This window comes from Thermobia domestica, chromosome 1 (assembly GCF_964235325.1).
Source record: "Thermobia domestica chromosome 1, izTheDome1.hap1.1, whole genome shotgun sequence".
In the NCBI taxonomy this organism is placed as follows: Eukaryota; Metazoa; Arthropoda; class Insecta; order Zygentoma; family Lepismatidae; genus Thermobia; species Thermobia domestica.
The window spans coordinates 62,125,778-62,149,800 of NC_137454.1; the positions used below are offsets into that span (position 1 = coordinate 62,125,778).

At 36.7% G+C, this 24,023-nt stretch overlaps 1 protein-coding gene across 4 annotated transcripts in view; it reads left to right on the plus strand.

The window, feature by feature from the left end:
• Positions 1-24,023, plus strand: part of vari (MAGUK p55 subfamily member vari) — a 238,726-nt gene that overhangs the window by 57,768 nt on the left and 156,935 nt on the right. For 2 of the 4 annotated variants that reach the window (XM_081757756.1, XM_081757772.1), the window contains exon 1: positions 11,541-11,698. The exons of the other annotated variants lie outside the window; for them this stretch is intronic. In XM_081757756.1, coding sequence (XP_081613882.1) covers positions 11,599-11,698 — 100 coding nt within the window. In that variant the 5' untranslated portion in view covers positions 11,541-11,598. Of the gene's footprint in view, positions 1-11,540; positions 11,699-24,023 lie in introns of those variants that run through there. 4 annotated transcript variants of the gene reach the window in all.

Genomic DNA, 24,023 nt, shown 5'->3' on the forward strand with positions numbered 1-24,023 from the left:
GGATTATGAAAAGGTTTTTCACTTGTTTCTACATCGTGATGAGAATTTTCCGATTCATGAAAATTCCTTTCACTTGTTTCTGCAGAGCAATAAAACTTTCCGATTCACAAAAAGTTGTTTCACTTTTTGCTTCAAAATGATGAAAATTTTCCGACTTATAAAAAGTTCTTCAATTTTTCCATACAAGACAGAAAATATTTCGATTCATGAAAAATTGGTTAACTTGTTCCTACATAGTACTGAAAATTGTCTGAGCCATGAAAATTTTTAGGTTCTTTAAACGATCTTTCACCTTATAACATTTCTATACATGATTTCAATCAATTTTATGAATACTGAGGATCTGTTACTTGATCACTGATATTTGTTAAGAACGGAAAATTTTCCGGAAAAATATAGAAGAAAATTTTCCACCTCACATCACGGCTAAACAACGATGTAGGAATAAGTGGAGTATGTTTTTGTAAATCGGAAAATTTTCCGGAAAATTTTCATTACTCTTCTAGAAGCTTCCAAAGTTTGGATGTTTGTGTTACTGTAGCGCTTTTAGTTTGTAACTCTGAAAAGTAATTATTGTGGTATTGTAAGTTTTTGTTTAATGTATACATTTGAAATATGTAATAATCTGATGTAGTGCTATTTGAAAAAAAAAATGTTTGTTAGGTTGGCAACACTGCTAACCTTATGATATTGCAGAGTATGTCTAACAATGTCTCCTTACCGATATTTATATTCTGCAATGTTTAAGCATTTTCTCTCTGTTAGTTTAAAAGTTACAGGGGTATTTGAAAATAAATGGTCCACATACGAGGGTGATCAAAAAGAGGTTAAAAAGCATATAACTTTTGTATTATTAATTGTAACTTTACGAAAATCTATTTGTAGATTTATTACATGTTCGTCTTGTTGCAGGTTTGAGGACTTCGAATCCTGACCATTTATACCCGAAAGGAAACTAATGGTGATACATTTAGAAAATTAAATCAAAAGATTAGTGGTGTGGTTTCTATGGTCCAAAAACACTACACCTACTGACATTCATAGATTGTGGAGGTGTATGACGAGAGCTTAGTAGATAGCTGGCCACATGTAGCGTAGTGGTGTCGTGCCTTCAAATTAGGACGGGACTAGTATTTTAAATCATAACCCCGGACACAGCGGTAGACACAGTACCTGAACCACTGATGTGAACTACTCGTGTGGGAACTGTATTCTGTGGGCAGAAGAAGAACACCACACTCAATATCAGCTGAGCTGGAACTATCGTATGTTGTTGTGCAGAACATTGTGTTTAATGTCCTTAGCTATAGAAAAGTGTGCGTGAAATGGGTGCCACGGGCACTATTCGAAAACCATAAGACAACCAGAATGGCGATGTTGCTGAATATTCTGCAGAATTACGCATCGGAGAAAATAATTTTCTTCAACGGGAGTAACCTGGCGATACCTATTGCACCATCAATGAAGCAGCCATCCATAGAAGTGAAGCATGCATCTTCTCCACAGACGAAGAAATTCAATGTGGTTGCTTCGTCCATGAATGTTGTGCGCACTCTATTCTGGGACGTATCAATCATGCTACTGATCGATTATTTGGAACAGGGAGAAACCGTAAATAGTCAAACGTAATGCAGTCACTTCTGAAGTTACGAGATGCCATCAGACGAATACGTCCTTGTCTCCTCCGCCGTGGTATGATTCTTCTGGATGATAGTGTAAGACCCCATTCAGCTCAGAAAACTATTGAGTGTATTCAGCGTTTACACTGGGAATGAGTAGAGCACCTCTCTACAGCCTTGACCTTGCCCCCAGTGATTTTCACCTTTTTCCTCCTCTAAAGCAGAACATGGCTGGCCACTATTATTTGACATGTGATGATATCAAAACATCTCCCTCACAGTGCCTACGAGAACTTGACGCGAATTTCTCCGCAACCGGTATGAGATACTTTGTGAGACTCTCACTGTTGGTCTCTGTTCGCAACAGTTGTAACGAGTGCGCAGTGCATTGCGGCAGGAGCCGTCATTGATGAATCGCAAGGATGTACTGTTCGTGCATGACAATGGCAACTCACATGTTGCAAAGAGGACCCGGGAGACCCTTCAGCAAGTGGGCTGGGAAAGATTGTGTTATGCATCATATTCACCGGACCTTGCACTAACAGGTTACGACCTGTTTCATATTCTCGACAACCACCTCCGTGGAAGATCTTTCGCAAGTGAGAGAGACCTGCGGAACACACTCATGGACTTCTTTGCATCCACGACTGCGAGTTTTATCACCAGGGTATTGTACAGTTGCAGGAACGTTGGCAAAAGATGTTGGATGCTGATGGAGATTACGTCGAAACCTAAATTTATATCCTAGGGATAGCCAAAATTTTCCGGAATCGGAAATTTCACTTTCCGGATTTCGGAACAATCCGGAATAAAACCAAATTTCGGAAAAAATCCCGGAAAGTAAAAATTTCGAAATTGGCTATAGCTAGTATATACTGTCCACAGTATTGCTCCTTGGTTATCACTGCTTATCAACTGCTTAACTTTTTTGGTTACCTTGTATATACACACACAGTATATATACAGAGTAAATAAAATCCGTAACAGCACCTTAACGCTGCTCGTATGCACAGAAATCTTTGAATAAAACATATTAATACCAAAGTACATGTGTCAGATCACGTGGTTGTGCTTGATGCTTCTGAAATCATTGGCGTCTCGGAAATATCTTTACGGGGAGAGAGACTTTAAAAGTTTAAGTGAAAACAATGATTGATTTTGCCCCCATTGAAACAATTGCTAAGTTTTGAACGGAGCTCATCAGTAGGTCATTGCAAGGGTTTCCGCATGCTGCAACTCAAAAGAAATATCAAGTAAAGTACAAAGTGCATATGCGGAAACGAACGGTGCAATTTTCGAAGATAGTGGCGTGGCTCTTTTGGAGGGGGCCAACTTCCAACTGTCAAATAGAAACAGGGGTATATTTTGCTTGAGTTGAAAGAAGTGCTGATTATTGAACCACTTTCATAGACAATAGTTCATAACAGTTGGTACCGTATTCGTGGTACAGAAGCTTACTTGGTGGGCAAAAGCAAAATGATGAGATAGGATTTACGATGCTGGAACAAAATGAAATAGGAAACAGTTGGTCGAAACGAAGAAAAAAAGTAACGAATCTGTTCTCTCAAAATGTCGAATTTGGCATCTGTTCAACAATGTATCACTACTGATGGAAAACTCTGGAAATACATTCTGGCCTTTAACTAGTAGCACTTAAAATTCGTAGATTGAGGTGTACCGTTGATACTTCGATTTCCTAATAGTTCCTAAAATGTTTTAATCAAAAAAGTCTTGTATGCTGTATTTATTAAAAGAGCAAATTCATATGAGTTGAAAGTATTTTTAATAATAATAATAATAATGTATGCTAACTGGAAGATATGTTTCTGTAATTAGAGATAACACTGGCTTACAGTGGTTTTGGTGCCGGGTGTTTCTTAGCTGATTTGAAGTAGAATTGGGACGCTGAATCCAAATATGGCGTTAGTTTTCCCCTAACAGCTTTAGTTTTTGAGATATAGGAATTGCAAGACTGACCTGCTACAACGTCGAAAATTGCATAGGTGCTGTTTTACTGTAAGTGAAAAGAAAACTATGACATTTAAATCTGTTATTTGGAACACTTTGAAAATAATGAAAACCATATAAACACAAACATCAAGTACATAATAACTCTGTAACTACATTTTATAATAGTTTTTATGAATAAAAAATCAAATAATTTGTTCAAACGATCTATTCAACACTTCGGAAGCTTCGTTTTCGTGACATCCTTGAATGTTTCTTTGCACAGTCTCTTTTTAGGTTCCAGCAGTAATCTGCCATCATATGGGCATCCCATCTTCCTTGGTAGCGGTCCTCCATTGTTTTAATATCTTGGTGAAATCTTTCACCTTGTTCTTCACTCAGACTGCCTACGTTGTCTGGGAAACGGTCCAAATGGCTGTGCAGGTAATGAATTTTGATACTCATATTACATCCAAGTTTTTGGAATGCATTAAGCATCTGGTTCACTAGCTCAACATAGTTATCAGCTTTATTATTGCCAAGGAAATTCTTGATAACTTCTACAAATGAGGTCCAAGCTCTACGTTCAGTCTCATTCATGGACTCCACGAAAGCCGGATCTTTCATGAGTTGTCTTATTTGGGGACCATCAAATATTCCAGCTTTTAATTTTTCTGTGCTGATCTGAGGTAGCTTGTTTCCCATGTAAGCAAAGCACGGCCCGTCCTTATTTAGCGCCTTTACAAACTGCTTCATCAAACCGAGCTTGAGATGTAGAGGTGGCAAAATGATTTTGTCACACTCAACAATAGGCATGTTAATAATATTTTTCTTACCAACAACCATGTCGTCTCTCTGCGGCCACTCTTTTTTTGACCAATGGTTTGCTTTGTCTCTTATATCCCACAGACATAGAAAACAAGGATATTTTGTGTAGCCACTTTGCTGTCCAAGAAGAAAGTTCACCATCTTTAAATCCACACAAATCACCCACTGATGGTCCTGATATTTAATTTTTTCCATAACCAAAGCAATTGCTTCATATTCTTCTTTCAGTCTGTTGAATGAGCGATTGGAATTGAGCCATATTTATTGCCATTGTGTAGAAGGACGCATTTTAAACTTCGCTTGGAGCTATCAATAAACAGGCGCCAATAATCTGGATTGTATTCTGGAAGACCCATGTGTTCTAGGAGACCTCTAACATCGTGACAGAATACGAGATTTGTGTCTTCAGTGAAAAATGGTAAAAACTCCTTTTCCCTTGTTCGGTAGAATGTGATTTTAGTTCCTTGTTCTAGTACGTTTTTCTCCTTCAATCTGGAAGCAAGTAATTCAGACGATTCTTTTGAAAGATTAAGGTCCCTAACTAGATCATTTAGCTCATCTTGATTAAACTGTTGAGGAATTGTTGACATTCCCTCATAATCACTGTCACTTCCATCATCCATGTCACAAGAATGTTCACTACGTTCGTTTTCAGTCTCACAAAGCTCTGGAAAGTGGTGAAACGTTGGGATTGGTATTTCATCGGAATGAACAACTGGACGTCTTGCTGAAGGCAGATCAGGATATGTCCACTTGTTCCGGTTATTTCTATTCATACCCGTAACATTTACCAGGCAGAAATAACAGTCATCAACATGGTTTGTGGGTTCCCTCCAAACCATTGGAACACCAAACTTAAGACTTTTTCTTTTTCCAGTTGTCCACTGTCGCAAGTGTTCAGTACACATTTTACACACAATATGTGGAGCCCACGTTTTATCTTGGTCCCCTAGGCGTACACCAAAATATGCATGATATGCTTTTTTTTTACAAAGTCACTGATATGTTTTCTATTGTCTTTAAATGTGTACTCACCACATATGTAGCAAAACACATCAGGATGGTTAACACACCTTCTTCGACTTGAACTCATTTTATGTTCAGGCCACTAACACGGATGTTAAATATAAAGTCTTAGTATACGCGATACAAGTTATGATTTCAGAACAAAACTCACATGTTCCAACATGTCACTCCACCTGCAAGACAACAACTACGATCCACTAGCCAAGTAGAATACCAATGCAATCTAGTGGACGTTCCTGGAACTACTATATGACTAGTTTCCGTTTAGTACCGACAGATAGCAGCACTAATGAGAAAAGAGCACCGTTCTTCCAAATAGAAATCTCTATAGAGCACAGTAGGATTTATTTGAGTTGCAGAGTTTATAAGATCATATTCAAACTTGTTATTACGAGAATATTTGTATTTCTTTTGCTTATTTTGTATACTATTGCAAGAAGCATGCAGAAATAGTGGTTACATCATTTATAATTTACATATTTATTTTGGATTGTAATATTTCTTCCACATACATTGTAACGTAAATAACACTACTGGTACAGTAGCCTGTATCTACCAAAGTAGAGCTGATAGAAAAAACTGCTTACATTATTGGATTCAGCGCCCCACACATAGTTAAAATCAGCTCTAAAATTTTAGGCACCAAGAAAAATTTTTTTTTCTGTAGGCCTGTGTAATCATCTTCCAAAAATTATCGTACTTAACATGCTCCTCTCCAAATCGGTATCGCTTCTGAACTAACTTAATGATTTTCACTTACTAAAACATGTACACATTATACAGTTTTTACTTTTTGTCTTTTAAATTGCTATTTTAAATGTTTGAGTTTTTATTTCGACACAATAAAATTTAAACGATTCACTTTGTGTCTTGATTCCTTTTTGTGAGCATCCTTGCTTTAATACAGAGTTAGCCACAAAAAAGTAGTCCAAGGTGGAAACAATTGTTTGACGTATCTCGTGTCGTAAAAAGTGCTGAAAGTCGTCCCGTTCATTTGAATGCACTTCTGGGCACGTCATAGTTTGTTGATTGATGCTGTCGGCAGTTGTCCATGGTGATGCTACGGATACTGTTCCTTAGTTTTAAGTTCATCGAGGATTTGCAGATTGCTGTTGTAGCTACAATTTTACTTTTAAATGCTCTCGGCGGTAAAAATCACTCATGGGTAAGTCGGGAGACCGCAGTGGCCGTAACCCCCTACCTGATAGTTTTCTGAAACATTTCTACAGTCACTATTCGTTGTTAAACAGAGATTGTGATCTTTGCAATGCGAATGTAGATATAGAACAAACTACGCACTAGTACTCTTCTGTCACGTCATATGATGTAAAACTTAGCCTTTCAGCGTACGAAACAATCCTAACCATAAAAATATTGAATGCATGCAGTTATGAGCACAATGGGTTTAAAACAGATTGCCTGGAGCCCAACAATGAATAATTTATATAAACTTCGAGACGAGACGAAGAAGTATATTTTCCAATTTGAGACGAGACGAAAAGCATGACAAGTCTTGTTTTTAAGACAAGACGAGAAGTTTATTAGGCTAAGTCTCATAATAGTTCAGCCAATTCTTATAATGTTACGTAATTCATCGTTCACACAACCGATGAACGTTCCCACAATAGTGATTGTACCATACAGTAAAGAGTATTTATCAGTGTTTAATACGGACGTCATTACACACTAATAAATATGGTTATTGTTGTTATACCATACCCCTCCTGGACCTGTCGTGATACGGAATGATTCTGATAACTTCAGGGTGAAATTAAGGAATAAAAAACAGGATACAACAATTTACCGAACAAGACGAGAAAAAATTTTGAGACTAGACTGTGGAGGGTATTTCCTAAAATCGAGACGAGAAATCATATTCGAGAATCGAAACCTTACAAGAGTTCTACAGAAAGTAACGAGATGAGAAAATCTTATGTCTCGTCTCGTGGACAGCACTAATATATACGTGGTAAAATGGAACCGAACCACGTACTCGTGGTCTATTCTGTACAATAAAATCAGTTGACCCTCTTTTACTTGACCACTTGCATTGTTTGACTGCATATGTATTGTTGTGTTCTTTATTACCACATAAATTTGCCACTTCGTGTAGATTGGGTATTTTCTGTTTAACTAAAAGTATCAAACTTGGGTGGATTTCTCTTTATATATATATATATATATATATATATATATATATATATATATATATATATATATATATATATATATTTGTAGGCAGATGGCCAGTATGTTAAATACAGAATACGAAGTCGAAGAAAAAGACATCCAGTATCATTACTACGGCTAGAAATTAACTTCAGTCCTACTCGCTGGTCTAACGGCTAGTGCACGCGCATTTCTTTAATGCACGTGATCCCGGATTCGCTTCTCGCTAGAAAGCCATTCAAATTACTATGGTTCAGATTTCAGCTTAAACGTAAGCCCAGGACGATAAACTTCAGTAAACAAATAAATAACCATGATTAACTTGACCGGTGGGGAAATAGTCGAAAAAGTGTAACTTTTTTTTTTTTTCAGACCAGCCATTCTACGTGAAGTTTTCGTGTGTTTTCCTCATTTCCATACCTAACATAATGGTCCCAGACCGTTTCCTTTCTCATTGTTTTCTTCCTCTCCAATTTCCCTGGTAGGGTGATCGCCGAGGGACGTGATCTCTCATACGTGGTGGACTAAACATGGCCATAGATGCCGAAAGCCCAGACATCTAATTCTTAAGAAGAAAGTGGGAAGAAACGGGAGAACAAACGCCCACGGTGTTCGTCCACCACAAAGTTCACTTGGCGCGAGCTGGGATCGAACCAAGGACCCCATGAACCAGAGTCCCCAAGGACCCCAAATCGAGTTCCTAATCCTAATGATTAACTTGAGAGGGCCGCAGTGACTCAGTGGTAGAGCGGTTGCCTCTGGCGTGAGGAGTCCCTAGTTCAATCCAAGGCCATGTGTGTTTATGGTGGACAAAATGTCCGTGGGTTCTCCTGCTTTTTTTTTTTTTATACATATTTTCATTCCTCAAAGTATTTCTAATCTTTCATTCACTTTCATTAATCACCTGTCTCCTTCACAGGACATAATCGAGGGACGTAAAATTGAACATTTATTTTTAAAGTGAAAAACGATAAGTTTTAATTCGTAAATCTTCTCACGTCGGAATTGTCACAAAAAATGTGCTTGTCAACTGAAGAGAAAATTATATAGTTGCTGCGGGAAGAAAATGAACCGAAGAAAGATTACTTCTACGATTAAATGAAAGGATTTATTTACGTCTTTGTGTTTTGCTATTCGTTTCATATGCCACTCTAATTAGTTTCTTTGTATTCCAATTGAAATGAATTTTATCCACAAATTTTCTGACGTCAGTTTCGGAAAAAGAAAAAAAAAAATCCGCTTCTGTTATCAAGCTGAAGTCTCTACTGGAATTCCAGTGTAGCCATCTACGAGGACTCTCACTAAATATATAAAGAAATTAAAGTTTTAAAAACGCCAAAATGGCATCGTAGTCCGCTAGCTAGTGATTTTTACTATATTTAGCGGGATTTTTAGAACATAAATCACATTTTATAAATCCTCTATTCGCTCTTAGGTTTCTTGATTGCTCTGAATAACTTAGCTTGAGTGTGAATTCACTTTTTGTTTTCAGTGCACTTTGTTCCGGGTTCAATTCTTTAGGATGATGGAATTTTCACTCATGGCCTAGCCTGTCATAAGGAGTTAAGGAAATACTGAAGTAATAGCAGCACGACCTAAATTATCTCCACCCTGGAAAGCTAGAAGGACCGCGGTGGCTCATCAGTATAATGCTCACATATGGTTCATGAGGTCCCTGATTCGTTCTTAGCTCCCGCCGAGTGAACTTTCGGTGGGCGTCAAACACCGTGTGCATGTGTTTTCTCGAGGCTACATTTTCTGGCACTTTTTCATTCCACCAAATCGTTCATTATCATATCATCAACGTCTCATCCTCGGAACATATTCGTGCGACGTTAAATTTAAAAGCTAGAAGTGACAGCGATGGAAACTGATAACGCTACCTGCCCATCACCCGATAAGTTGTTTGGCCAAGCAGAAGTTTTCATGAGTTGTAGCGACACAGATTCCCTTCAACCTAGAAAGAAAGAAAATCACTAAAACTGAAAACTCCCGTAAGGGATATAACCCACGAAAGACCACTAACCAGCCGACTGGCATCCAGATGGATGATGCGTGTTCAGAGTATCTACTTCCAACGCAGTAATTTTTCGTTTTACATATGCTTTTATTTCATTTATTTTATTTCACGATAAACACTAAAACTTCTGGATATAGGAAGTCTAACCCTGGAGCACACGTGTCTAACCATTCGGCAGCACGCAAAGTCTTGATAGTTCCAATGGCAAATAAAACTGCCCGAGCGGGGTTCGGTACACTGGTTTTATTACTTTTTATAATCTTTTTTTTTTTTTTAAAGTCTATTTATTGTGCAGAACCTTTGTCAAGGCAATTTGTTCACATCAGGAGAAAGACGGGACAATACCTTATGGAGGTTGATATGATTTTGCCACACCTCCATAGAAGAAAAAAGAAGATATCTACACATGATGTGCCAACAATTTGACAGGCTGATTGGTTTGTAGTTTAGCGTTCCTTTTCACCATCGGGGCTATATGCGTCGTGGACTCTCAACCTAACGTGGGACCCGAACCACGCGATCTCCTACCTGGAATCGAACCCGGGCTCCCGCATTAAAGGCAAGCACGGTAACTATATAAACAGGAAGAAGCTCCTTTAACAGGATAAGACAGTGTAGAATATTAAACTTCTTAAAAATCAATTACTAGAAAATAATATATAAATGCAGAACAATAACAATACATTTGTGCGTTTTTAAAGAATATATACAGGGTGTTTCAAAACAACACCGACAACGTTTGGGAGGTGATTCCTGACACCAAGATAAGACAAAATGTATATACCATTCTCAGTGCATAAATGGTTCCTTTCGAAGTTATAGGCTGCCGAAAACATGAAAAATAGACTTTAAAGGTCCATAGCTCCAAAACTATGGAGTCTACAGGAGTCGATTCAAGACCACTTAGAAACTAGTATATACCCTATCCAAATATCCATGTTTCAGAATCTTGCTGTACTTTCGCAGCAACTTTTATATAGGCAGTTAGAGAGTACTTCAAATTATATGACCGTAGCCAAACTCTCTATTTAAAAAATCTGCGTGAGTACCTTAGGATTCTGAAACATGTACTTTTGGACAGGGCACATATTAGTTCCTAAGTAAAGTCTTGACCCGACTACAGTAGGTGCCATAGTTTTGGAACTATGGGCCTTTAAGGTTTATTTTTTCATATTTTCGGCAGCCTATAACTCCGAAAGGAAGCATTTGTGCACCCAGGATGGTCTATACTTTTTGTCTTACCTTGGTGTCAGGAATCACCTCCTAAACGTTGTCGGTGTTGTTTTGAAACACACTATATATATATATATATATATATATATATATATATATATATATATATATATATATATATATATATATATATATTTTGTGTACTTGGTATTGGACTAGCATCCACGGAGAACTTTGTCGGCGTATTGTCATTTTCTATTACCAATTATTTTCTGTATCTGATAGCCTCGTTAGTGTTCTGTGAATAATTGTCATTTTATTTAGATTGATGTAACTTCTATTGTCATTGTAATTCGTATACTTTAGTAAATTATTTCCAGGTTACGTAATTCAAATGGTGACAAGTGTAGGCATAGCAGGGGTGAGAATGACTGTTGCTTGGTGCAATGGCGTTTCCTCCCCTCCCGCCACTTTCTCCCGATCCTATACGCAATAGTAGGGATATCACGCTCGATACTCATTCAACATTCATTGCCGAGGGGCTTGGATATACGCAGAGTGATTTCTCGTAAACATGACCTTCCGCTTGTGCCACTTTTACTAGCGGCAGTACTTTGAAATTAACGGACAGGAAATCTGTATTTCACTGGAAAATCCTTCCTGTATTCTTTTTAGTACTGTCGCATTGTTGACAGTGTCTTTCAAGTGAAGTGGTGAGATTTTTGTTGCAGCAGATGGAAACACTACAAGCGATTTGTGTCTTGAGTCTTTTGAGGTCCGCTTTCGCAGTGTTCCGAGGAGCGTGGTGCGATTTGGATGTGTAGTGTTGATGGAATGGTGTTGTTTGGTCGGAAGGAGGGTGATAGACGGCGTCTACTACACAGTATGGATCACATGGACACACACACAGAAAACGGTGAGTGAGAATTGAAGCAATGTCAAAGACTTCGTAATCATTGTTACTTTATTAACAAGCTTAGTAAGCGAGAACACAACGGCTGTGATTGGTTGTGCTTCGAAGGAACCCCGGTGTCTTTTAAAATATTCCAGTTGCCAGAGGCAAAAATGCCATCCTTGGAATGAAGTGCGGGGTGCTCGGGGTTTAATCAGAGGCCGCTGGAAGCTTTCGTTTCATTCTTTCCCCCGAAAAAAAAAAAAAAAGATAACCTTGCTTTAGTTTGTTGAACCGGAATAATTGTTTGCAAGGGAGAGTAATGCTTTTTGTGGTCTTACTTGGAAAAATCGAAGTTGTTGATAAGGTCTGGGAGGTAGGTTACGTGACCGCTTCACATTTAACCATATGATTAAGTGCCAAACCACTTTGCATTGGGATCTGGGATCGATCCTTATCTCCCGCCACTGTATTTTTGTTTTTATTTTTATTGTTGCCTTCTCATGTGTAAAAGGAGAAAGTAAACATGCGTTTACCAACGATTCGTTGTTAATTTAATGATGTAATGTTTTTTTTTTCTTTCTTTTACATATAGTGTGTTATTCTAATGAAACGTCACAATGAACAAACTTTTTCCTTATATTACAAAACACTTGTTAGAAGTTAGAAGCTTTGCCTATTTACAGAAGACCCAGGTTCAATCTCTGGTTGTCGAGTACATTCGGATTCCGTGTCAAGTGATAGGCCTAAAATAATTCATTATTTGAATAATTATTCGTTATCCCAATTATTTGCATAACAAATATTAGAGAAAATCATTATTCAAATTATAACAACCCTAATCTACATGCCATATAGCTTTGGCGCTAAAAAGAAGATTAACACTATAATAATACCAGATTTTTTTTCTTCCCCTTCCTTCGAAGTATACACTTTCCTAGTAGCTATTATACTCTTCGATTACTGCGATAATCTTTATATAAATGAATGTATTTGTGTTTGTCGGGTACGGTATACTAATCCACACCGTTGACTTGTCATATTTCAATGACAAACCACAGTTAAGTTGATACATAAACGTTACCGGGAGCTCCCTCTTGACTATATGGTTAACACTTGTTTATTTGGTACGCGTATTTGACACGGGGGACTCACGTTCCATTCCCAGTTGGAGCTAGTATGATTTGACTCCCAGTTTAAGCTGTAGGTTCACATTTCACATAGCCTCGGTGCTGAAAGGTACGCTAAACTCCAATCCAATAATTCATATCGTTACCGCTGCATCCCCTGGCTTCCCGGTGGGGGCTCATTTAGTGTGGATCCCTATCTTTTAGCCTTGGTGCTGAAGAGGGTTAAACTCCAATAAAATCAATCAATCAATTAACAGTTGTTAAGGAATAAATGATTGTTTAACTATAAAAGTGGCTAGTCAGTAGAAAAAGGTGTACGAGATTTTTGGAGGTTGCATACTTGGATAGACCAAAAACTTGACAAGGTAACAAAAAAATAGTTTTTATGGAGGTGAATAAGAACAGTAACTTATTGTTTCAGCAGTGATGAACTTTAGAATTTATTCAACCAGCGTTTCTCAAACTTTTTTCAACAAAATTTGTACGGGCTATTCTGCTATCCCCTTCCAAAGTTCAGCGTATTGCAGTATTCTTGTGTGTTTAAAAAAGTATTGATTATTAAAATTAATTTTATTTGGTATCAATAGAAAAAATACCTAGTTTTTGAAAAAAAAAGTAATTGAAGAAGGTTACCAAGAACTTAATACATCAATATTGTCTTCATTAAGTTTTATTAAGAATTTGTGCAATCTTTATTAAGTTGTAAAGTCTATTATTTGGATAATTTGTACGTGTTGTTTGAGATTCGAAACTATAGTCTGTGCTACACAGTACACTTGAAATTTATTTTTTTTTATTTATTTACTTATTTATTTAGTAATCGTCAGTATAACAGGACCACAAGAACATAAATTGATGGCTACTTGAGTTCGTGTTTTGGAAACGTCTTTTAAATTATAGGAGGAATAAATTAATATACAATGTTGAACAGACAGAGAGAAAACAGCGTTGATGAAGTATACATGCTTGAAATATCGGGGTTCGCAGATAACATATATCCGTTGTTGTGTGTGGTCCCAGGTTCCATTTCCTTGCGGGACCTGCATATACTGGAATAGCTTACGGAAATAATCATTGGACGAGAAACTAAGATAATTAAGTGGCATAAATATATGTATATTCTGTCTGTTATCGTTTCACAGCCTTTAAATCTTAGAGGTTGCCATATGCGTTTGACCACAATCATAATATTTAACAACCCTTCTTCTTCGTCCATGTTAAATTCGTGCAAAGGAATTCGTACCAAAGCTCCCACATACAAAATTTTATGCCCTTATGTCTGGCGGTTAAAAAGAAGCTCCCTGTCCTAAGCGTCACTGATGTCGAATTCATGCAAATTTTGATAGACTCACGTCTTATCATCATGATAGGTATTCTGTCAAAATTGACAGGTCACTTGCCATAACTAACTAGTTTCCATGCTCCACGATCTTCAGCTAACCTCTTCGTGTTCACGTACGATTGTGCTATTTTAATATCGTCCATTAATTGTAGTCTCTTTCGCACCCTTTCTTTCTTGCCTCCATACTTTCCAGCACGTCCCTAATGATACTGTTCTTTCTTAGACAATGTCCCAAAGAGTTTCTGTTCCTCTTCTTAATAATATCTAAACTTGTTCTTTTCTACTCCCACAATTTCCTCTCATTCGTTTTCGGTTCGACCCCTCTAATTCTCTCCATTCGTCTCCACACCCACATTTCTAAAGCTTCCAGTCGTTTTTCATCATTTTTGTGTAATGTCCATATTTCTGCCCCATACACTACAATACTCCATATAAAGCATTTTATGAGTCTTTTTCTCAACTCTTTATTTAAGGTCTCACAATACAGATTTTTCGTTCTCCTAAAGGCTTTTTTAGCCAGTCCTATCCTGGCTTTTAGGTATCGAAAACTGTTCTATTGTCTCTCCTGCTTCTTTCCATCACTATGGCTTTTGTCTTTTTAACATTTATTTTCATCCCACATTCTTCACAGCCCTTCAAGGGGTTTCCTAACATCTTATTGGATTTTCTTTTCAGATTCCATCAGTAGTGCCATATTATCTGCAAAATGTATACATCTAATCCTACTATCTCCTACCGAAATGCCGTCTTGATTATGCGCGTTCGTCTTCGCTGTCCCTTACAAAATCCCTGTCAAACTCCTTTTCTAATTTCACTCTCCTCTGCCATTTCCTCTCTTATTCTAACACTTACTTATTGGTTCATATACAGGGTGTTTCAAGACAACACCGACAACGTTTGGGAGGTGATTCCTGACATCAAGATAAGACGAAAAGTATGGACCAACCTGGGTGCACAAATGCTTCCTTTCAGAGTTATAGGCTGCCGAAAATCTGAAAAAATGAACTTTAAAGGTTCATAGCTCCAAAACTATGGGATCCACCGTAGTCGGTTCAAGACTTCACTTAAGAACTAATATGTGCGCTATCCAAAAATACATGTCTCCGAATCCTAAGGTACTCACGCAACAATTTTTATAGAGGGAGTTTGGCTACTGACATTTAATTTGAAGTACTCACCAACTACTTCTATAAAGATTGTTGCGGGAGTACCGCAGGACTCTGAAACTTGGATATTTGGATAGAGCACATACTAGTTTTTAAGTGAAGTCTTGAACCGACTACGGTAGGTCCCATAGTTTTGGAGGTATGGGCCTTTAAAGCTCATTTTTTCAGATTTTCGGCAGCCTATAACTCCGAAAGGAAGCATTTGTGCACCCAGGTTGGTCTATACTTTTCGTCTTATCTTGGTGTCAGGAATCACCTCCCAAACGTTGTCGGTGTTGTCTTGAAACACCCTGTATAAGTTTCTTATGAGTCTTTGATTTCCCCATTCCAACCCATCCTCCTTTAGAACTCCAACAACAATTCGTAATCCACGCAGTCAAAATCTTTTTTTTTTAGATCAATAAATAGGTCCATGTTTCATATGACCCCGAATCTGGGAAGGGAAATTAAACTCCAAGTAAATAAACTAAAAACAAATGCCCCAGACCAAAAGTAAGTCTAATTTGCATTGTTTAGAAGTTGAAAACGTTGACCATCAGGAAGAGTTACATTTACTTCTAACTTCATGCTAACACATTGTGAGCAGAGAGATTTCTCGAAAATTTTTCAAGTAAATTTCATATTGTTAATTGATAATTTTTTCTTCATTCTCTTCAGTTGTTTTAAACTGTTTAGAGACATAAATAATGTTTCAGTATTGCTACTACAGGTTACCTTTGCTGCTGCATTGGTCACCTGTACCGTTATAACGAATTGCCTATTGTTCCTATACGCCGTTTCAAGTTTTTACGAGACGGACTGAAGTCCTATCGGTCACTCCAGTACCTCGTATTCTTTGCAGGTGGTATAAACCATCAGAAATACACCTCAGGAAGAATTTCAGTTCAGATGTTTCTTTTGTAAGACCCCACAGTATAAGGGAAGGTTTCCTACTTGAGGATAAAAGAGGTCCCTTTTTTTCGCGGTTTGCTGGCGCCATTCATAGCAGGGGTGGAATAAGAAGGACAAAATCAATTGTGAATTGTAATGTAAAGAATGTTCTTGGATTCTTACTTGACTGAGGAGAACAGTTAAAAAATGCAAGTACAGTAGTTGAATCGGATATCAACTATAACAGGGTCGAACTAACGATCTTGACTACAACCCAAGTCGTTTTGTAAGAGAAATATAGACTGCAAGTAGATGAAATAGTAATGATTTTATTTCTGAGGACTACATACATGTCTGACTTTAATCCGAGCCATTATTCCATTTTGTTTAGCGCTTCCATTAGCGTACAGAGAAGATGCTGTAGTGATAGTATCAGGCCCGGATCTAGGGTGGCCGCCCCCCCTAAATTTTTACGGTAGGCTTGCAAATGAACTATAATATGGTGATTAACTATAATATTTTTGGATCGCCCCCCCCCCTACATTTTCGTGCTGACTACGGGCCTGGATAGTATACCGTATAATGATGTTAATTTGTGTGATTCCACTGTTCACAATTGTTGAAGAAGCCAAAATAGTGATTTATAATGGCGAGGTTTTGCCCTTATATATAGAACAGCGTTTCCCAACCGGTGTGCCGCGAATGAGCCGCTGGTGTGCCGCGAGGAAATCGAAACAAAATTATTAATTTTATAGCAATCAAATCGCAAGACATAGGAAAATGTATATTTGTATCTCACATTACTATGAACCTCTGCTATGAATCTACAATTTTAAGTTTCATTCGCTGTTACTTTTCTGCACATTTTTAATGTTGAGAAAACTATTTGTTATTTGTTATTTGGTGATCTTCCTTCTTAGTAAAAGATGGATACAGTTTGCGAAAAAGAAAGTGTATTTTTAAAAACCTGAGTCCTATATTTCATTGCAATTGTTTTCAATTTTTAAATTACAATTAAAAATAAGCATGATTTATCACAGAGGAAAACCAGTGATCGAGCTTTCTTCTCTGTGAGGAGGAGATCAGTAATCACAGAAAAAATATCACGGTATTTTATATTTACAAGTAATACCGAGCGAAGTAGCTCAAGTGGTAGAGCGTTGGCTTCGCATTCGGGAGGTCGCGGGTTCGTCTCCCGCTGCCGACCATCCTGATTGGGGTTTTCCAGGGTTTCCCTCAGTCCTACCAGGCAAATGCCGCGATGGTACCTACTAAAACAGGCCCTTGCCAATACCTTCCCAAATTCTTTCCATTGTTGTTGTTATTGTTATATATCCAGTATAAAATGGCCTCAGAGCCTCCTGTATCTGGTAATTGTTAAATAAATAAATAAATAATAATAATATCTATGAGTGTGCCGCGAGAATTCAAGTTACACCTGTAGTGTGCCACAAGTACAAAAGGTTGAGAAACCCTGATATAGAGGGCATTTATCGTGGTACACCTTTGTAAATTTTAAACTAATGGGTCAAAACGCTTACATTTTGTACTATGCAAATATTGGTAGAGAGGCATTGCTTGACATACTCCGTGATAGCAAAAGGTTAACAGTATAGCCAACCCAACATAAAGTTATATTACATAATTATTTCATATTTACATGCAAAAGAAAAACATACAGTATCATATTTGTCACGGTGTTTGAAAGAAGGATGCTACAATATCATACATCGAAAAACAATCAAATTTTGCAGGCTTCTACAATAGTAATAATGCAGGTGAGACGGACACGGCAGTGCACATCCCAAGTACTTTAGTGTGTAATATTATGACGGATTTCGAATGAACACGAACGAAGTTACAAGAGATTAAAATTTTTACTATTTTCAAAAGATTTTTTTTAAAAAAACTACTTACAGTTAGATAAGTACTTAATCCAATTGCATAGATAATCTTCAATAGATGTAAAGAATGCCGTTTACAGCAATTTGACATATCAAGCCACTCCGAAGATACGATTTAAAAACTGTTAAATTTAGCTACACTGCTTAAAATTATGTAATTCCAAGAACTTATTGTAATTAATTACACCTACCAAAAAGTATTGCTGTAATTTTATAGAAACAAAGTAAAGCACAAATTGTTTTAGAAAGTTCCCCCAAGAACGCCATTTTAAGCATATCAATTTTCGCCATTTCTTTTTTTTCTTTCTCTTTTTTTTTTTTTTCATTTCTCCATAGTGGTTTGAGATATTAAATTGCTGTAAACGGCGTTATGATCTTTATTGAATACCATGTAGGTAATTAAATGTGATATTTAACGATCCATTTTTTTCGACGTGAAGTCCGTTGAAGTTTTTGTAACTTGCGTTCTACTTGTTCGAAAGTTGTCATGTGATGAGCGTAGTATTCGACATTATAGTACTTTGGATATGCATTACCACGTCTGTCTCACTTCCGTAATTACTGTTGTAGAACTCTAAAAAAAAAAATGTTTGTTTTTCGATATTTGTGATATTGTAACGTTCTTAGTTTGCAACCTACATGACAGATGTAATATTATATGTTTTCCTTTTACATCTAGAATGAAATATGTAATAACCTGAGGTAGTGCCGTTTGAAAAAAAAAAATACTGCTTTATGTTGGGTTGGAAACATTCTTAGCCTTGTGGTAACACAACAATATCTCCCTGTCAATATTTTCATGGTACAGTCCGCAGCAAAAAACTTGCAACATGAGCATGTAAGTTTATTGTGAAACCACGCCTAACAGCCCAGGGAATCAACATAACGTCTAAGTTGTACGAATCACGCCAGAAGAAACATTGGCGTCCTGCCCTGCACACTTATTTTGAAGTAAAAGACTGTCATTTCACATTAAACTTGCATGCTCATGTTGCAGGCTTTTTGCTGCGGACTGTACAAAATTTGAGCGTTTTTTTTTTTTTTTTTTTTGTATTAGTTTGAAAGTTACAATGGGGTATCGAGATAAATAGTCCACCGTATATATATATACCCTATTATATATATAATATGGCGATAATAATAAGGTTGCCCACAAGAAAAGATTTTTGTGACGAGATACGTGAGGAAATAACTCTTCCAATGGAAACACAGTTTCCAGGGGCGCCGGAACCGGGGGGGCAAGGGGGGCAGTCGCCCCTCCTGAAATTTTCAAAGGGGGCAAGATACCCTTTTTGCCCCCTCACTTTCAGACTGTAGAAACATCATGCAACGCTGATTATATTAACTAAATTTTGCTTTTTATAGTAATGTGAAAAACAATCTCTATTCCAGATTAATCTTTCTCTTTGAAACAAGGGACCGGGCGCTTTTTCTGCCCCCATGTTAGACAGAAAGAGTTAGGAAAAAGAACTGAAAATTCTCTTTATTTCCATTGGTGTACATTCTCAAAACACTTTAAATTCTTTTAAAATTGTTGTTTAAGTAATCGTAAGTCTGCAATATGAAACGAGTCCTCAAGCGAGATTTTAAAGTTTGAAAAATAAGTAACACAATTTAAATGAGAAACAGAACATTTAGGGACTAAATACATTTTCCATAAAGTTAAATTAATGTTCTTACAAACAATGTGCAGAGTGCAGTAAGTTTTATAGTGAGGAGGAAAAATGTATAAGGTAGGATTAATAATACAGAGCATATAAAAAAATGCGATCTCTATTGTCGTTTTGTTCGTTTAATCCTTTCACTACCATTTTTTTCCGAGTGAGAAACATTAATATACGGCTATTTTAAGTTGTTTTCAAACGTATAAATATATATAAAAAACATTTTCCACCGTTTCGTTTTTCGACGTGGGAAGGGTGGGACATTATGTATCCCTCTGATATTTTTATGTGGGACCTGTATGTACCAGTGGTATTGACTGAATGATCATTTTGTATTTTCAATTATGAAACGTATATTGTCAGAAAAACAATTGGGTCGTATTTATGATTACAAATATTTTACATTTTGGCATCCTTTTCCAAATTACAGTTCATGCAACCACTGCTTTATCACTAGCATATTGTTCCTCACTTCCATCTGTTCCATTATCACTTTCATTGTTCACGTTCACTTCCACTACTGTCTATTTGATAATGTTAATAAGAATTCTGTGAACCATTAGCGGGCTTCTCTTTACCAGTGGATCATCAATTTATAGCAGTAAAATGTGGTAAATTACCAGGGGTCCTCTGAGAATGTATCGTGGGACACATATATCCCAGTGGTAGTGAAAGGGCTAAGATATGAGGGCAGAAACAGAACATCTATTTCAGCTCTCCTTTCAGACCAAGTTTGTAAACAAGAATAAGGAAGACAGTCACTGCTTATAATAACTAGTAGTGTTAGATATTTAGCTCCCAGTGGTCAAGCAATCAGTGGACATTTGCATAGTACGGGTAATTTGATGTCAGTCCTGGATGAAAGAAAAATGGATGTGCCTGTTCTCAACCAATGGATTAATCGACAGGATAACTGGCTTAGTGCTGATTGAAAGAATGAAATTTTAAAGATTATGGGACATGCAATATAGAGAGACTTGGTAGCAGAAGTTAGAGTCTCCATTTTATGCAATCATAGCCGACTCCACGACTGATATTTCAAAGAAAGAACAGTTGTCTCTGTGTTCGCTGTATTGACTCTGATTTATCAAACCAAACAAAATATTTGTGGAAATGATCACCCCACATGGCACAAAATCGGAAACAGAATTCACGATCAAAGATATTCTAACGAAACCTAGCCTGAATGCAGAAAATATACGCGAACAGTGTCATGATGGTGCAGCTGTCATGTCAGGACGAGTGAATGGTATGCAGAAGATAACTTCGACTCAACATCCGAAAGCTGTATACATTCATTGCAATAATCATGCGTTAGATCTTCCATTGCAGGAAGTAGCACGAAAATGCGAATCTTTGTGTGACGTGCGGGCCATAGTGAAAGACGTTTAGAAACATCAACCTGGATTCTGCAAAACGATAGACAACATACGCACGCCGACATTGTTCTTGAACCCTGTAAAACTATCAACGAAAGTAATCCTAAACATTTGCTGCCTGTTTGTCCTACTCGCTGGTGTGTTAGGCGAAAATCTCTAATCAGATTTCAATCTACTACAAACGAATTCAAATCACGTTCGAAAAGAATAATCAGTTATACAAGTGGTCCAAATGATGCTAAAAAAGTAATTCTAAAATGGCATTTGAAAAGAATGAACAAATTCGGAATATTTTTTTCTGATAAGTCAGTATACGTGCTATTGTACCTTGTGGACAACTGGCGAAAGTGCTTAAAAATTCTGATTCTTCTGCTTCTGGAGCTAAAAGAGCAGCAGCGATTCTATCTAGAGGATACTCTGAGAAACCTACGAACGGAGAGTGCATTTGAAAACATCTGTAAGGAAGCAAAGAAAAATGTAGACAGACTACACTTAAAATTGCCCACTTCATCAAGATCAAAGAGAACACCAATTAGGTTGGAGGAGACTGATAATCCTCCTATAGCAGCAACCCTAGAACATGTATCAGATCTTCCAAAAATGTACTTCGAAATCATTGACTATTTGTTGAATGAAGTACAGCGTCGTTTCAATCAGCCAGGCTTCAAACAACTCATAGAACTCTACAAGATACTTTCTGAAGGAGCTTTATGTGCTGGTGTGCCTCTCTCAAGAGAATATTTGAAGCAGGAATTGGGAGTTCACTCGTCGGATTTTAACCTGGATAGATTATGAGCACAGCTCAGGCTGCTCCCACGTACTTTGATGACGACTGAGTCGCTAACGACCATCAGAATATTAAAAACTATTAGTGCTGAAACCCCAACTGTTCGCAGTCTTCTCGACCAAGTTGTTCGTCTAGGGACTTTCGCTCTCACCATGTCAACTTCTTGAGCATTTGCGAAAGATCATTCAGCTATTTGCGTAGTCTAAAGACATATTTGAGGACGTCCATGACGCAGGAAAGATTGGCTCATCTGCTGTTGTTGCATATGTGTAGCGACCAGACTTAAACACCATTGCAAGAGAATTAATATCAAAGACAAGCGAGAGAAAAGTTACTATTGGTCAATTTTGAAAAGAAATAAATGGGGAATTACATAAGTGAAAATATTATACGTATTATAAGCAATTATTTAAATTACAAAATAGCACTTAAAATTCAATATAAACTTGAATTATTTCTTATTAATTGTGTCGTACTTTATTAGTGTTGAAGTGAACTGAATATAATGAGATTAGGAAGAGAGGTGAATGTAATAAAAAACTGGATATACTGAAGTATGTGTAGTAAAAAATATAAATAACTCTGAATAATTAATGTAATTGAATTTTCTATATAAATTTTATGAAGTCTTTAGTGAAAATTCCATTTTTCCATTTCTGGTACGAAGTCAAGCAGGTAGAAAAAAATATATTTTCTTATTTTTTACTTAATTATGTAGCCTGTTTTATAATGTACAAGTTACTTTCTACTACAAAGTGCTACAAAGTTTGTAGTTCTAAATAGCAATTTCTGCAACACCAGAACTGGATTTTTAAAAATATAATTTTAATTTCCTTATTTCCAAATGATTTAAGTAGCTTTAAGATTCTTTAATAGTGTCCGTGTGACCATGTCCAATACAGTTAAAAATATGTACCAGTATATAAAATGGTAAAATTTGTGCTTACAGTCATTGTGAGCAGTACAAATTTTACAATTTTATGTTTTTAATTCTGATTTCACTGGTTGAAAATTTCTGCACCAGACCAAAATCCAAAACAAAACTGACACGGGATTAATTAATCTAAAGATGTAAACTAAGATGCCTTTAATAGATGGAAATTTCACTCTCACGAAACTGTTTACAGGTTCATTATATTATTATTATTATTATTATTATTATTATTATTATTATTATTATTATTATTATTATTATTTTTATTATTATTATTATTATTATTATTATTATTATTATTATTATTAACCAATCAAATCAAATTATTGTTACATTACACACATATTCGCATTATCTTACCTATGTTACATTCCCGTATCTATTTTCTAGACAGCAGTTTGCCCCCCCAGCTGAAAAATACTTCCGACGCCACTGACAGTTTCCGAGACGAGACAACACTTACTACACGTTTTCGAGGCGAGAACTCTTGCTCGTAGGCTGCCCAAACAATAGTGCTTCTAGTTAACTAAACCAAATCAGGAGTAGGTCTTATACCTGGGTCAATGCTAAACAAGTTTAGGTCATCTCGAGTCTGGAAATGACTACTCCATTTATTTTGAACTATAGGGGAAAAGCGAGTGTTTTCCCAGGCGTACATCTGAAACCCATAATTTCATAATTGATATGCATTGTTTCTCAATAATGAGGAAATCATTTACTTGTTAATAGCATTTTTCAAATAACAAATAAGAATTAGGCTGTAATTTTTTTTTTTTTAACAAGTGGGGAACATTAACCTAAAATTGTTTTTCTAAATAATTTCTAATACAGAAGCAATCTTTATGCGTAAAATTCAGTGTGTTAAATTAATAGAAATAATTATGTCATTGCATTATCTGTATAATATACACAGGAATATTAAGGGATAGTTAGAATTAAGACCAGACTTATTGTAACTGAACGGATCTTTACACCAGTCGGCAAAGCTGTGAGAATGTCGCTGTCGATTCCAATGGAATCAAAAGCTTTACAGCTACGCCGCATGGTGTCCCTACTGTCATTAATAAACGTAAATGGCCTAAAGCAACAGCTCTCTATTTGTTTCAGAAGAGGTGCTGTTGTACATCTAACAATTTGATAGCTAATACGTAGTACATACAGTGGTTTAAACAC